The sequence below is a fragment of the Dama dama genome, chromosome 19 (genome assembly GCF_033118175.1).
Source record: "Dama dama isolate Ldn47 chromosome 19, ASM3311817v1, whole genome shotgun sequence".
In the NCBI taxonomy this organism is placed as follows: Eukaryota; Metazoa; Chordata; class Mammalia; order Artiodactyla; family Cervidae; genus Dama; species Dama dama.
Window position 1 is genome coordinate 32113291 of NC_083699.1, and position 16505 is coordinate 32129795.

Consider the following 16505-nt stretch of genomic DNA (forward strand, 5'->3'; position numbering starts at 1 on the left):
CCGGCTTCGCCCTCTTTGGAAGATTGGCTCTCTCGGCCTCCGTTACTCTCCGCCGCTGTTCTCTTGCCCGTAGTAGCCATGGCGGCGATGAGTCTTTTGCATCGGGCTTCGGTTTCTGCAGTGGCCGCTCTGTCCGGCCGCCGTCTTGGCACTCGACTTGGATTCGGAGGCTTCCTCACCCGTGACTTTCCGAAGACTGTCGGTGGGTACTAGCTCTGAGAGAAAGCGAGATTAGGGAACGCGGGAGGAGAGATGGAGGGCTCTTCCCGGGTGACCTTGGTGGAATCCAGAGGGAGCCGGGAATAAATTGAGGATTTGGGATTTGTGAGAAGGAGCATAAGCTGTGTGAGGAAACTTAGGGCTTTCCTGAAGTAATCAGGTCGATCGTATTTAAGTCAGTAATCAGAATTTTTGACACACTTTGTCACTCACCTATCCTGTTGCTAATTTGTGCATGAAGCTGAGGTTAGAAAGCAAAGAACTAAGACCTCTGTTTCTCAGGCACACGATTCTTTGTATCTTGCACCTGCGCTAGATTTTACTCTCACAAGGTGGAAGTCCTGTTGCTGAGGGTCCTGCCGATGCTAAGTGGTAATATATGGTCAGGTGGAGAGCTCGGGGCTAACTCATTCTCTAGGCACAGTGATCCGCCTTCATGATACTTTCAGGTGTCCACGAAAATGTTTTCATTTACATTTCTTTTAAAATCAGAAGGTAAAGGACTGTAATGTTAATGTGTATGTGATGGTAAATCTAGCCTGAATTGTATTCGTTTTATATCAATGCAGTCACAAAATAATTATTTTTAATGTCTGTTTAGAGAGGAGGGGATCTATATAAAGATCATAGGCTTTTTCCTAGGTCCTAGGAAAGTCAGGGCAGTCGTGGAAGGGTTATTTGGAGCCTCTTGGAGACTGTGGACTGAACTCTAGGGGAATGAATAATCATAATAATAATCGCAAAGCATCAGATGCTTTGCATTTAGTCTGTTTGATTCCCTCTTGGTTTCTGCAGAGTGAATACAATGTTATTATCCCCATTTTACAGATGAGGAAACTGTGACTCAATTATTACAAAAACAGTGCACTACTGTATTAAACTGAATAATAATAATGACAGCTAACACTTACTGAGCATGTATTATGTGCTGGACACCATACATATATTAATGATATTCATTTAATCCTCTTGATCGAAAATGTGCTGTAAGCTAATTGTCCTATACAATAGATGTAGATACAGAAGAAGTGAAATTTAAAGGCAGAAAGGTTCTTCTCTGACTTAAAAATATCCTTTTCTGTTTACTGCTCTTCTCCCAATTTAATTTGAGTTATGTCATTTCACATGAAGAGGCGTTATACATAGGGACTTAGTGGAAAAATGATGGAAAGGACCAATGGTATTCAATGAATTTCCAGCAGGAATTTGAACCTGCTACAAAGCCACATGTGCTCACATTCCTTGATAAAAATCCTTTGTAAGTCTTTTCTGATTACACATATCCTCTTCATATACCCCCTGCTGCCCCATAGTGTTTGATCATGCGTATCTGGAGATAAACAGAGGTAAAATTTCACTCCTAGATTCTGTTTATACACTACTCCCCGTTCTTGAAGTTCTGGAAGGATCCTAGCAGGTAATCTACACCCTTTCCACTGAGAGCAGAAAAGGATATAATAGCTGTAGTGAGTGTTACTGTGTTTTAGCTGTGAACCTGTTTTCAAAGGTATTTTGCGTGTGAAGCCTAATCTGTCACTGTGGAATAAAAGTTCATAATCTGCTTTATATTGTTTATGCCTGCCTCTGGGCTGCCCAGGTGGCACAGTAGTAAATAATCCGCCTGCCAGTACAGGAGATGCAAGAGACGTGGTTTGATCTCTGGGTCAGGCAGATCCCCTGGAGAAGGAAATAGCAACCCACTTCAGTGTTCCTGCCTGGACAATCCCATGAACAGAGAAGCCTGGCCGGCTACAGTCCATGGGGTCACAAAGAGTTGGATACAACTAAGCAATTGAGCGCATACAGGCACGCCCGCACACATTTGCTGCCTCTCTGAGAATGTAAGATCCAGCAGAGTAGACAACCTTGTCTGCTTTTGTTTCCTCTGGAGCTGAACTGTTCAGTTCAATTCAGTCTCTCAGTCGTGTCCGACTCTTTGCGACCCCATAAACCGCAGCACGCCAGGCCTCCCTGTCCACCACCAACTCCCAGAGTTTACCCAAACCCAAGTCCATTGAGTCGGTGATGCCATCCAACCATTTCATCCTCTGTCGTCCCCTTCTCCTGCCCTCAGTCTTTCCCAGCATCAGGGTCTTTTCAAATGAGCCAGCTATTTGCGTGAGGTGGCCAAAGTACTGGAGTTTCAGCTTCAACATCAGTCCTTCCAATGGACACCCAGGACTGATCTCCTTTAGGATGGACTGGTTGGATCTCCTTGCAGTTCAGGGGATGCTCCAGAGTCTTCTCCAACACCACAGTTCAAAAGCATCAATTCTTCAGCGCTCAGCTTTCTTCACAGTCCAACTCTCACATCCATACATGACCATTGGAAAAACTATAGCCTTGGCTAGATGGACCTTTGTTGACAAAGTAATGTCTCTGCTGCCTAGGTTTCAACTCTGGATCCAGAATTCAATGATTCTGTGAATTTGGGTCATCTCATCTGGGAAGTTAAGTAAAAGACACTTAATTACTCTGAACCTACAGTTCTTCATCTTTAAAAATAGAGGATTTCTTTTTTTTTTTTTTAAGAGAGGATTTTTACTACAAATGTGCTTATATTCTGTTGACTTAACAGGAAAATAAAACCAGTCTTATTTTCACTGACAAGTACTTATAACCCTGAGATGTGCTTCCGCATGATTTTGCATCTTTCTAGAAATGTTATTTTGAAATAAATGTATCTTACCATAAGAACTGTTTTAAAAAAGAGAGTGAAAAAAAAAAAAGAGAGTGATAATTTTAACTTACCTCAAAGGTAGTGGTAAAGAGTGAGTGGAAAGGATCTGCAGCACCAAGCAATACCTTCTTCAAGGCCCTGTGGCCACAACTTTCTTAAACATTTAGTACTGCCATGTTATCATCACCCTCAGCACAGATTAAAGTGCTCTATTTAATTAAATTATTAAATGTCAAACATCAATAGATTCTAGAAACGAGCTTAAATTCTCTCCTCAGCTGCAGAGAACTTTTGTGTTGAAGGCTGATGTCCATATGTTATGACTTTAAAACCTGAGAAGAGTATTAAAATGATTTTATAAACAAAAGTCACGTGGACTGAGTTCGGACATGGATGATGGGGCATGTTAATAGATTCTAGGGACAGTTTTAAGAGGTGTAACTGTCAGAAAAGTAAAGGATGTGTTTTCTGATACATCTGAAAATGGGGCTCTTGGAATAGGTAGGTTTTGAGAGAGCAGGCTGCAAAAGGGGAAGTCAGGACCACATTAGGGGAGGGGGTGAATACAAAAGGACTTCCAGATGGCACTAGTGGTAAAAAAAAAAAAAAAAAAAAAAACCACCTGCCCATACAGGAGAGACGCTGGTTCGATCACTGGGTTGGGAAGATCCCTGAAGGAGGGCACAGCAACCCACTCCAGTATTCTTGCCTGGAGAATCCCATGGACAGAGGAGCCTGGCAGGCTACAGTCCGTGGGGTTGCAAAGATTCAGATATGAACGACTGAAGCGACTTAGCACATACATGCTGAATACAAAGCCAAAGTATCTTAACAATTTGGTAGGCAGCCGAGAGTATTCAGCAGAAGAGCAGCATCAGTAGTATGTTTTAGGAAGATGCATCTGAATATTGGTTGACTTATCAAGCGTGTTGATTACTTAAGCCAGTGAGGTGAAGTGGGCACGGAGAGAAATGGAAAGTTTGAATTTTAGAATCAAGAGGCCTTGACAACTGATGGATGAGGTGTAGGAAGAAAAATGAGATTTTTAGCCTGGGTATTTGAGTTGGTGGTACAATTTACTGGGAATAGTCAGAGAATGAGGGAAAAAAATTTAGTTTTGGGGGTTGTCTTAGAGACACACACAAAAATCTTACATTGAACTATTTGATCTTCACAAGTATCACAGTTGTCCACAACATAACTTTCTGAAGTTATTTGCATTTAAAAAAAATGGTTATTGAAACCTTCCACATAATTAATGAATACCTAATTGAGAAATTCCAGGCTTTAGAGAGTGGTAGAAAATGCCTGTTTTTGTGGCAGAAGGATCTGAGTTCCAGAAATCCTACCAGCCAGCTGGTTGTAAGCAGTGTTCACGCTAGTGATTTTAGACTGTAAGCAGATGGTCCTACTGTTAATACAACAACAAATCATGAAAAGAGTTTAGTGCTATGAGGTATCTTTTAGAACAGTTAATAGTATAACAGTTATCTGGTACATTTAATGACATGAATATTTGTTGCTCAACAGTAGGGTAATTAATATGCAAAGAAAGCAAGAAGTTTACATTACTGTTTAATGTTGCTAGAATGCAGCCAGTCCAAGCTTCCTTCCATAATTTTTTTTTCTATTATAGTTTCTGTATTTATTAATACTTGCATTCGTAAACAGTTGTCCCTAAAACCCTACATAGAGTTTAATCCTTGTGTGTGTGTTTGTGTGTGTATGTGTTTCTGTCTGAAAGAGAAAGTTGAGACTATACTGTCTTTTCTGGGTTTACTTTCAGGGCCTAAAGAAGGATTCCCTCCCAATTTTTTATTTACTTAATAAATGTAAATTCAGTGATAGGGAGCTCCTGCCACTTGCAGGCACTAAAGAGCACTGGAGATACAGTACTGAATAATTCAGCTTAGCGCTTATTGTTCTAAAGGAAGTAACCAAATGACATTAAGGAGAATAAGTTGGCGACCAGCTTTGGATAGGGTAGTCAGAGAAGACTTCTTTGAAGAGGTGACATTTGATCTTATCTCTGAAGGATGGAATGAGGAGGTGGCCATTCAAAGAGCCTAAGGAAAGGCTTTCAGGCAAAGGGGAAAGTAAGGGCAAAAACGTGAAAGCAGGAAGGAGTTCTTGATGATGGAAGGAAATCATTGAGATTGATCAGTAGGAAAGATATCTCTTTTTATTCTAAGAGGAGCCATCTGTCAGATTCTTTGAGAGAAAAGACCTTAGAAATCTTCTAGGCCAATCCCCTGTAGTATGCATTGTTATATTCCATTATTGACACTCAAATAACTTCAGAGTGGGGGGGTGCGGGTGGAGAGGCAGTTCAGTTTTATTTTCAACTGCTAAAATTGTCAGAAACTTCTTTCTTGTATTAAGCTAAAAATAGTCTTTCACACATTGATCCTAGTTCTTCCTTTCGGTTCAGTACAGCCGCTGTCAGTTGACAGCCCTCAGCTATTTAAAGACACTTGTCTGGTCTCCATCCTCACTTCTTTTTGGTAGACCAGTAAGCTTCCGTTCTTTCAGCAGGTCAGTTTCCAGTGTGTTTGCCATCCTAGTTGCCCAACTTGGGGCATGCTCCAGATTGTCCCTCTAAAACAGTGTACTCTGGGATGGACACGCTTCAGCAGGTCTAATTAAGAGGTGGGTTGAGGGCTCCTTCTGTTTTGACCCTGTATTTCTGGTACATCAGATTAAGATTGGATTACCTTTGAGGTTTTTTGGTAACCACATGACACTAGTGACTTTTCTTTCTTTTTCTTTTTTGCTCGCACCATAGAGCTTGCCAGATCTCAGTTCCCAGACCAGGGACTGAACCTGGGCCACAGCAGTGGAAGCCCAGAATCCTCACCACTGGGCCACCAGGGAACTTCCACCAATGACTTTTCTTAAGTTGTGAGCAGCCAAATTTCTGGATGGTTCAGACAGGACTTCCCACTTACTATACTTAATCCTTTGAGATTCAGCATTTTGTAAATGCAGTAGGAGGGATTTGGGGAGGATCCTATTTCATCATTGGTGTGGTAGCAACTCTTAAAGCAGTAGCTCTGTAATGTCAGGAATACCATCTCCACCTCATCTAGGCCATTCATAGAAATCGTGAGAGAACCCTTTGGCAGGTTACTGCATTAAGTAATCCGTACCTTTTGGGTATGATCAGGATGCCCAATGACCAGTTGCCCATTACCAATTTTATCTAACTTGCTACTTCTCTCGGCTTATAATGTACCTTCCTTGTACTCCCCTAGACTCCACCAACCTGTCTAAAGAGGAACTTTAATTAGGGCCTGTTCTTTTCTGAGACTGTATTCCTTTCTTTCCTTTGTTGTCCTTATAGATTTGTAATTTGTTATCTACTTTTTCTCTCCCAGCAGGATCTATATACCTTTTATGCTATATACCTAGCAAAGACCTGTATATAGTGGGCACTTAAATAATAATGAATTAGTGAGTAGTTTGTACTATTATCCAACCCATTTTTTTAATCTCCTCCACAAAAATTTCTATTTATCTTTCAAATGATTTATCGAACTACATACTTACCTTGTCAGATTTTCTTGTTATTTTAGAGGCCTTAGTAGTATGATTTATACTTAGTAAATTCATGCTAGCTTCTAATTCTCTTGTGAATTAACCTTCTAAGTTCATTGTTCAAGCTGCTGGAGGTGATAGCAAATTTTAAAAGACAGTCCTTGTTTTCAAGGTACTTATATTTCAGTGGGGGCAATTAAAGCAGGTTTGCACACCAGTAGAGTATACAGCAGTTCAGAGGTAGGAGAGCTCTCATCTTGGTTGGGAAGCATTTGGTTTCTTAGAGGATAAGAAGTCATCTGGGTCTAAACAGTAGATTTCAGGAGGGGGGAGGTCATTCCTGACATTGAAGTTTGAGCAGTGGGTACAACCTTTCTGACCTCTGTTATGACTGAAATTCCTTTAATAGTTCAAATTCCTGCTGGAGAAGTGTTGAATAATTATCTTTCCATTTATTTTGCATCAAGTCCCTAATGTATATTTCCTCATCATATGTGGCAATTTAAATTAATTTCTGTTACAGCATTAGCACATATTTATTGCAGAGATAAACAAAGAGTTCTGTGATCCACCAAGAGGGTCTGATCTTCCTACCTGCTACTGGAACAAATTCAAATAATCATTTAGATATTTTTTCAATAAATATCTTGAATATTGATGAATAAATTTGATGAAAATGTTGAATAAAAATGAGAGTTAAAGTTTAGGACAGTACATCTTAAACACACACATATATATTTTGGCAGAGAAGAGATGCTTTATCATGATTCACATTAAACATTTATGCATGTAAATTTTCTTATAATCTGATTTTTATCTCCAAATATAACAATATATCCGTATAAGCCTTGTGTATAACAGGGTAACTTAATATTTTTAGCTCCTGTGCGACACAGTGGGGACCATGGGAAAAGACTGTTTATCATCAAGCCTTCCGGATTCTATGACAGACGTTTTTTGAAATTACTGGTAAGTTAAAACTTTGGTTGAACTAAACTCTACGTGTAAATAGGATTTTTTTTTCCTATATAGAAAACATCTTTCATTTTATAAAAGATTTTGTTTTGTAAATGAATATTCCTTTTCTCAAAAAATATTGAGATTTTGTAGTAAGGTCTGGTTTGTTATTGAATTTATTTTTAAATTAGTGAGACTTTCCTTTTTTCAAGAAAAATTCAGACATATTGGAGGAATAAATTGAACTATTTCTTTCTTCTCAAGATTATGGGGTTTTGAAATAATCATCTGTGTTCCTTGCCCCCCTCCCAGTCTATAAATTTTAAAACTGAAAATGGATTCATTTGGTAATAATTATTTGTATTGCTAAAATATTCTTTAAATTAGCAAAGAACTTATTGAAGGACTTCTTTAAATATGTAACTCCATTATTTTGAGATGATTTTTTAATTCTTTGTTGTTTGGGAACATTGATCTCAGAGAGTGAAGCAAATATACAGTTGAGTATGAGGAAAGATAGGAAACAGTTATGTGAAAACTTTTTTTTTCTTTTTTAATCTTAACAGAGATTCTACATTTTGTTGACTGGGATTCCAGTAGCAATTGGCATAACTTTGATAAATGTATTCATTGGTGAGTATCTTCCCCACTGACTAGACTAGTAAGTTTTTAAGACCTGTATACATTAATATAAAAAAGAAATTATGGTATTAGAAGGAAAAGTTCTTTACATAAAAAGCTTAAGCATGAGACTTCACTTCAACCAAATCTTAATCTGCAGTAATGTATGGTGGTTCTTTTTCTAACTTTTTTCCCCCAAAAAACCTTTAAGGTCACTGACTCTATAGACCACATTAAAGACCTGACTTCTTCCACCTTCTCAAACCAGCTTTGATAAGTCTGAATAAGGAAAACAGAAATACAGGTGGAAGACAAGCTGAGGGATAGAAGAAATTTTTTTATCCATCCCGGAATATTTTAAGTTATAATCTTCTTAAAAGAATGGATTTGTGAATGACAGTAAATACTAGGTTTTCCTGGAAAATTCTGCTCAAAGTACTTCTAAAACTTGAATCCTTGAATATTTTGTCTACGAGTTTTAGGAAAACTCAGAGGAATAATTTGTTTTTTTTATATCTTGTTACACTAAATAAAAACAAAATGAGAACTCTTGTATAATGCCTATATGTAAAGCCTTACACATAGAAGACATCTTAAAAAATGGTGAATGATTTTCCACCAGATTGAAGTAAATTTAAAATATTAGATATCTTTGTTGCTACAAAACAAAAGGTTCTTTAAAACCACAAGAGATAGGTTTCTTATTTAAATGGTGAAGAATTAACATAAACTCCTGTTACTAAAGTTGAACATCACTGTTTTCTCTTAATAGGTGAAGCTGAGTTAGCAGAAATTCCAGAAGGCTACATCCCAGAACACTGGGAATATTTCAAGGTTGGTATAGGTCACTGAAAGTTATTTTCAGGGTTAGGTGCCTTATCAATGTACTGGTTAATAGCTTAATTTAGCAATTGTGATACAGTTTTAAATTCAGTTTTTTATATCAAGTAAATGATGCATTTTGTGTTCACTTTTTATAAGCAACTTCTTTGGGTAATTATCTGCATTGTTGTATTACCTTAAGCTTCATGGTTTTTTAAAGACCGACTCTGTACTATGTTATTAATCTAGCATAATAACAGAATTTATCCTATGTTCTACACCATAGGAAAAAATTGTCCTGATACTAATGCTGGCTGTCATTTTTTGAATACTTACTGTATAGCAGGCACTTTGATAGTGTTTTGCAAATATTATTTCATTCCATGTAAATGGTTATTATTTTTCCCACTTTAAAGCTGAGGAAACTGAATCTTAAAAGGAGGTAGGTGACCTGTTTCAGGGATAGGGTCGGTATTGGTACCTAGAGGGCCTTGACTCCAAAGCCTGTACTATGAATTAATCATTTTACCATACTGTCATTGCTACTACAGTCCCAGATTAATTCTGTTACTTGTCTTTACAAGTGTTGTAGTTAGATGGCCTTGATTACAGTGTGTGTTTCCATGTTTTGTTTTCTGAATGAATTATATTTTAGAAAAGAAATATTTCATTATTAAATCTGAGGTAAAGCCATACAGTTAGCTTCTCTTTGCTCACTGGTAAAAACAGCTCCATTTTGAGATCACCAAACCCCGCTTTCACTCTGAAATCTGCCACTTAAGATACTCAGAGCATAGTGTAATAAGAATTAGCAAAATTTTGGAGTCAGCCTGGCCTGAGTCCAGACACTGCAACCTAGTAACTGTACAGCCTTGTAGAATTTGCTCACCTGTAAATGAAGACAAATATGGTATCTACAGAATGAATTACATAAAAGTGTTACTGATTAACTTGCGATGATCATTTTAGGAAAACAGTACATTGGAAAAGTGACATACTTTTTAGACACTAATCTTAAAACAAATTTTCTCTTGTAGCATCCTATATCAAGATGGATTGCCCGAACTTTCTTTGATGCTCCTGAAAAGAATTATGAAAGAACAATGGCTATCCTTCAAATTGAAGCTGAAAAGGCTGAATTACGGTAAAAGAAGGGTGGGGAGTAGAGTGCAGGGAAGAAAATCCTTTCCTACAGTTGCAAACCACAGGAAGAAATTGAATAAAACTATTTCTTCAACACTGTAAGATGCTCTGTGTAAAAGGGTGAAGATGGCGAGAGGATCAATCTCTTTAGAGTAGAGATGATGCATTGGAGACTAGTAGACTATTAGCAGATAATATCTGTCAGATTACAAGGAATTCTTTTTTTGAAATGTCCTGACTCTTAAGTGCAAAGCAGCCCTCTCCTTCCCCTTCTCTCCACAATTCCCTTTTCTTCTGCACCCAATCTGATCCTTCAAGATGACCACTATTTAATAATGATTTATTGTATACATTCCTAGAAAAAATTTTATACATTAAAAATATATATTGTATATATCATTTACAAAATGTATTAACACAAATGGAATCCTGTTACCAACACTGTTCAGTGTGGTTTCTTCATTTCATGTAAACACATAGTCATCCCTTGGTATCTGTGAGAGATTGGTTCCAGGACCTCCAGCAGATATCAAAAATCTGAGGCTGCTCCAGTCCCTGTATAAGATGGTGTGGAACAGTCAGCGCTCCGAAGATAGGGAGGGCCTGCTGTATCTTGATGATCTTCCTGTAAAAGTATACTCCATGCTTTCTAATGGTTGCACTGCATGGATGTGCCTTAATTTTTTTAACCAGTAGGGGACCTATTGTTGGTATTTAGGCTCTTTTCAAGTTTTGTGATATTGTACATTGTGCTGTGCTGAATATCCTTATGCATATATTTTGCATATTTATTCAATATATCTGGAATATAAATTCCTAGCACTGGCTCTGTTAACCAAATGTTATGCTTTACATTTTTTAAAAAATTTATTTGTTTATTTTTGGCTGCGCTGGGTCGTCTTTGCTGTGCAGGCTTTTCTGTAGGTGGTGACAAGCAGGGACCACTCCCCAGTTGTGATGCACAGGCTTCTCATTGCGGTAGCCTCTCTTGTTGTAGAACATGGGCTCTGGGGTGCTCGGGCTTCAGTAGTTGGGGCATGCGGGCTCCAGAGCACTGGTCCAGTAGTTGTGGCACACAGGCTTAGTTGCTCCAAGGCATGTGGGATCTTCCCAGACCAGGGATCGAACCTGTATCTCCTGCTTTGACAGGCAGGTTCTCTACCACTGAGCCACAAGGGAAGCCCATGCTTTCCATTTTAGATAGCTACTGTCACATTCCTCTTTAAAAAGTTGTACCAGTTGTCTTTCCTGTCATCAATACATAGTAAGTAATTCTGTTTCTCCATACCTTTCCCAATAAAGGAATTTATCAAACCTAAATATTTTTGCTCGTAAGATAGCAAAATTAAAATGTTATCTCATCATTTCAATTCTGTATTTTTTCATTGTCTATTGGTTGTTTGTGTTTCTTTTTTATAAATTGCCCATTTTTCTACTAACTTGTGCATTGATTAAAATAACCCCTTTTGTTTTTGTTGCAGGTTTGTTTTCTCTGGCTTGTCATTTGTCTTCTGACGGTGGAATTTTTTTGCAACATAGTGTTTTTTATGTTTCAGATAACAATACAGTAATACCTAAAATATTTTGAACACTTACTAGATACTGATACTTTAATTACTTTATATATATTTGTTTGTTTGATTATCCTTAGGTTTGTCAGTCTTTTTCTTTAGCTTCTGGAATTGTATGTCATGTATACATCTCCGGGAGTAACAAAATAAGTAAATATACAAGTGCCAAATTATTTTTGTAATGTTTGCTCATATTTCCTTTTGCTACTCTTAAATATGATCTTATTTGAGATTTATTTTGCTATTTGGAGTGAGGTTTACACACAGTCAAATGTACCCGTTAGTTCAGTGAGTTTTGACAAAAACAAACTGTAATCACCACCATCAGGTCATTTTGATCACCTGGTGAGTCTCTTTCCTGTCCCTTCAGTCAACCTCCCTTCCTCTACTCTTGACCCCAGGCTACACTGATCTACTTCCCATTCGTTCTGTTTTAACTTTGTAGTTTACAAAAATTGCTATGATATTGAAGAATATTTAAATGATTAAATGAACATATGATTAGCTTGTTTTCTGGATGTAAAATTACATGTACATGTAGTTACCATATAAAACTGTCATTAAGTATTTAAGAGTGTGGAACAGCATTATGCTTCATATTTGGTTAACTTTGGACATTTTTGAACTTCAGACATATACCTTTGGTAAAACACAAGATTCTAAAATTTCTTAGACGTATGGAGATCCTGAATAATTTTAAAACAAATTAAAAATAAAAGCAGGACCCTGACTTTTACCCCTAAAAGAAAAATGCCAGTGTGAGCATGGAATGGGGAGTATCTACAGTTTTTTAAAAAATACATGTTTAGGTGTGTAGAAAACTGAAGAGTAAATGAAAGGCATAAAATAGGAAGGGACTGTCTTCCATAGGGAGATAACTATTAGTTTCGATCCTCCACAATTTTTAATACCGTATGCATGTGTATATATACACAGTCACAAATGCTTTTTTCTGTTTTTTAATGAAATGGGAAGATGCTACACATATTCATTTTATACCTTGTTTTTTTAACCTAACAGTATATCTGCTCTCTCCTTTCCATGTTACTATGTGTGTAGATTTCCCTCATTCTTTTTAACAGGTGTGTAGGCTATTCATTATATGGGTGAACCATAATTTGTTTAACCAGTCCTCTGTGATGAATATTTTAATTACTTACATTTTGAATGCAAGAGTAAAAAAGAAAAAAGATTATATTTAATCTCCCCAAAAGAGAAATATGGTTTCTTAATAAATATATTATCTTATACTACCACAAAGATATATTATCTGTCATAGATTGGGTTGGCAAGCTGGTTAAGATTAATAAAGTGAATAAATAACTATGATAAGTTTCCAGTGATGTAAACAGTTATTATCTATGAAGTCTATAAAAATGGAAAGTAAAAGGCCTGATGGAAAAGGGATTATTCCAGGAATGTGTGGTAGTTTATGCAAAGGCTTGGCTGTGAAAGAAGAAACCTATCTTTCTAGAGCAGAGATTATTCAGTTTGTGAAGAAGGATGAGAACGGATAAGTAGATCTTAGAGCTGGAGAATGTTTTTCTTTATCCTGCTTTTCCTTTTCTTTACCAATATTGATGGTCTGTCCAGTGTTGACCAGGCTCAGTGTGATGTTGGTGGCTGGTGAATGAAATACTGTCCCTGCTCTCAAAGGGTTTTCTGTCCTAATAGTGATGGGCAGCCAGTATAGACGGCATGCGAGCTCTTCCAGGAAGGCCTGTTCCTCTTTTAATTCCTAGCATTTGGCACAACAGGTAGTCATAATAGTAGACATTCTGTAAATGACTCTCCTAACATTTAAAAGGCAAGAAGACAGGAAATGCATTACCACTGTTCAAGTGAAAGTGATTTGCCCAGACAAAGAATAGGGACAGGAGGAGAGAATTCATTATCATTTCAAGTGATGCTTGAGTGATTAGAAATAATATTCATTGGCTAACTACAAAAGCAAGATAATAAAAGCCAAAATAAGTCCCAAATTTTGCTTATAGGTGTGTATCAGATATATGCATACACATGGATCTGTGGAGGGACATTATATTTTACACAAAAGCAAGACTCTCAAATGGTGGTTCTTCACAGAGATAATTCATTAAATTTATATTTGGAAATGCTGTAATCACAACATCACTATTCTATTTCTTACAGATTAAAGGAGCTGGAAGTACGAAGATTAATGCGAGCAAGAGGCGATGGCCCCTGGTTTCAGTATCCGACCATCGATAAGGCACTTGTTGATCGTTCTCCAAAAGCAACACCTGACAACTAATCTTTCATTTCTCTAAATACAAAGTATACTGTATTTAGGTGAAAATAAATTACTAAATATATTCTGTATTTTTTCTGTGTGATAAAAGATCATTTTCATTGCTCTGTTTCTCAATATTGGTTCAGATTAAGGCTGTTTTGTGTGTGATTTCAGTTTTTTCCTCAGCTTTACTGAGGTGTAACTGATGAAGTTGTAAGATGTTTAAAGTGTACATCATGATGATTTGATATATATTGTGAAAGGCAGATTCAGGTGTCTGGTTTGGGGCTTTCTGTTTCCTCTTTTAAGAAGGTTTAAATATGATAAAAAAAATTCAGAAAATTGGAATTGTGAACTCGTAAAGGTGTAGCTTTGAAAGATTAATGTTTTACTTGTCTGATAAATGGAAGTTAGAGAAATCTATGTTGAATATCAGGAAATATGCAATTTACATACATGTGAGTGTTACAGATACCTGGATTACTACTCAAGGGCAACTCAGAATTTTAAGTTATACATATGTTGCATCAACTATATAAAACATTAACATCTTAATAAACAATTTTTCAGTGAACAGATCTCAAACTTTAATGTTTTCATGGTTTTTAGCCATAAATTGTTCTTTTTAAATATATACATGTGTTCATTTTTTTTTTTTAGATGCAATATGCAGTATTCCTTAGGGTCTTATTTTGTAAACACTGGAGAGGTTCCACAAGGTAAAATTATCACTGCAAAAAATTATGAAATGAGTAAAAGCTAAAATAATGGCTGTCGTCCTTTAAGCATTTACTGTCTGCTGAGCACTGTGCTGAATAACTGCACATTATTCACATTATTTTCAAAATGACCTTAGGAGGTAGTATTACTTTCTGCATTTTACAGATGAGAAATTGAAGCTCAGAGACTTTAGACACATACTTAATGCTTCAACTTCCAAAATGAACTTTTAGCTTCAAAAATTCATTTTCATTGAATAGCTTTTGAATAACCTTGTGCCCTAAGGACTGTTTACAATCCAGCCATCATCCTTTGGTGTGGTTGCATTTTCTTATTTCCCCAGAAGAGGGCTGCCTCACCCAGCTACTTGCAGATTTTGATCTGAGGATTTCTGAAATAATCGAATTACCACCTCATAATTCTGCCAGAATGTTTGAGAGAAAGATGTCCTATCCCTGAGTCCCTGCTTGCATGAACCATTCAGTTTTGTAGGAGAAGGGGAAGGAGCATGGAAGCAGATAAGTCTTGTCAGAGGAAATTATTAATGATGCTACACCCACGTTCTTTATTTTCTCCTTTCTATTATATACAAAAACTTCTAGAAAATATAGAAAAGTGTCACAAGAAATACTGTTAATCCCACCATCCATAAAGAAATCTGAGAAATTTTCTTAAATCTTTTTTTTTTTTAGCATAGCTGGGGTCATATATAGATATAATGGAGAGATTTTTTTTAAAACAGATGGAAAGTGTTCTTGGAGGAAAACATTAATAAAACTTTTTTTTATTATCTCCAGTGGGTCACAAAGATACCCCCTGGAGATAAAGTAGTCATCACAGTAGACATTTTCCTCCAAAGAGTTTACTCCAGCACAGGCAATAGGCATTAAATAGCAAATTACATGCATTGGGGAGAAAAAGCACTGTAGCAACCTGTGGCATCCTGAGCTAGTCCACGGAGACAAGGGATGGTTGGAAGCTCTTTCCGTAGCATCTGGAACATTAGTAGACAGGGACTAAGATCTACTTAGTGAATGATTCATAGCTTTAACATGAATCTTAAATTATCTTTTTTCTTTTCCTGTGTTTCTATAGGGCCCAGTGTGGTGGTATGTAAAGACATGGGCTTGAACTAAACAGACTTAAGACTGAATCCTGAGCTTGCCAAACACTGTAACAATAATAATGACTACTTATCTATTTGGTATATGCTGCACCAGCCAGACACCAGAAGCTTTGTATTTAATCTTCCCTCTATCCCATACTGCAAAAATTCCCTCACTGCTCTAAGCCTTATCTCTGAAATGTGAATTCTTCATCCTACAATACTATTGTGAGGATCACTGGGATGACGCATATAAAGCACCTACAGTTACAGTTCAGTCGCTCAGTCATGTCCGACTCTACGACCCCATGGACTGCAGCACACCAGGCCTCCCTGTCCATCACCAACTCTCTGGAGTTTACTCAAACTCATGTCCATTGAGTCGGTGATGCCATACCCTGCTTATTTGACTTATATGTGGAGTATTTCATGAGAAATGCTGGGCTGGATAAAGCACAAGCTGGAATCAGGATTGCCGGGAGAATTATCAATAACCTCAGATATGTGGATGACACCACCCTTATGGCAGAAAGTGAAGAACTAAAGAGCCTCTTGATGAAAGTGAAAGAGGAGAGTGAAAAAGTTGGCTTAAACATTCAGAAAACTAAGATCACGGCATCTGGTCCCATCACTTCATGGCAAATAGATGAGGAAACAATAGAAACAGTGACAGACTAATTTTTTTTGCTCCAAAATCACTGCAGATGATGACTGCAGCCATGAAATTAAAAGATGCTTGCTCCTTGGAAGGAAAGTTATGATCAACCTAGACAGCATGTTAAAAAGCAGAGACATTAGTCAACAAAGGTACATCTAGTCAAAGCTATGGTTTTTCCAGTAGTCGTATGGATGTGAGAGTTGGACCATAAAGAAAGATGA

General features: G+C 37.2%; 1 protein-coding gene across 2 annotated transcripts; it reads left to right on the forward strand.

The window, feature by feature from the left end:
- The first annotated feature begins 16 nt into the window (after nt 1-16).
- Nucleotides 17-14375, forward strand: NDUFB5 (NADH:ubiquinone oxidoreductase subunit B5). Of its 2 annotated transcripts, XM_061166633.1 has the most exons (6): nt 29-202; nt 7317-7405; nt 7960-8026; nt 8787-8848; nt 9874-9980; nt 13702-14375. In XM_061166633.1, exons 1-6 carry the CDS (start codon nt 79-81, stop codon nt 13820-13822), a joined length of 570 nt encoding a protein of 189 aa, XP_061022616.1. In that variant the 5' UTR covers nt 29-78; the 3' UTR covers nt 13823-14375. The 2 variants fall into 2 exon arrangements, with proteins under 2 accessions (XP_061022617.1, XP_061022616.1); XM_061166634.1 differs by lacking the exon at nt 9874-9980 and having other exon boundaries at nt 17-202.
- The last annotated feature ends 2130 nt before the right edge of the window (nt 14376-16505 follow it).

Bases quoted from the DNA above. Each gene is read 5' to 3' on its own strand.
- NDUFB5 (XM_061166633.1), top strand. From the start codon at position 79: ATGGCGGCGATGAGTCTTTTGCATCGGGCTTCGGTTTCTGCAGTGGCC. The intron at 203-7,316 runs GTGGGTACTAGC...TAATATTTTTAG, and splicing joins TGACTTTCCGAAGACTGTCG to CTCCTGTGCGACACAGTGGG. The intron at 9,981-13,701 runs GTAAAAGAAGGG...TATTTCTTACAG, and splicing joins GCTGAAAAGGCTGAATTACG to ATTAAAGGAGCTGGAAGTAC.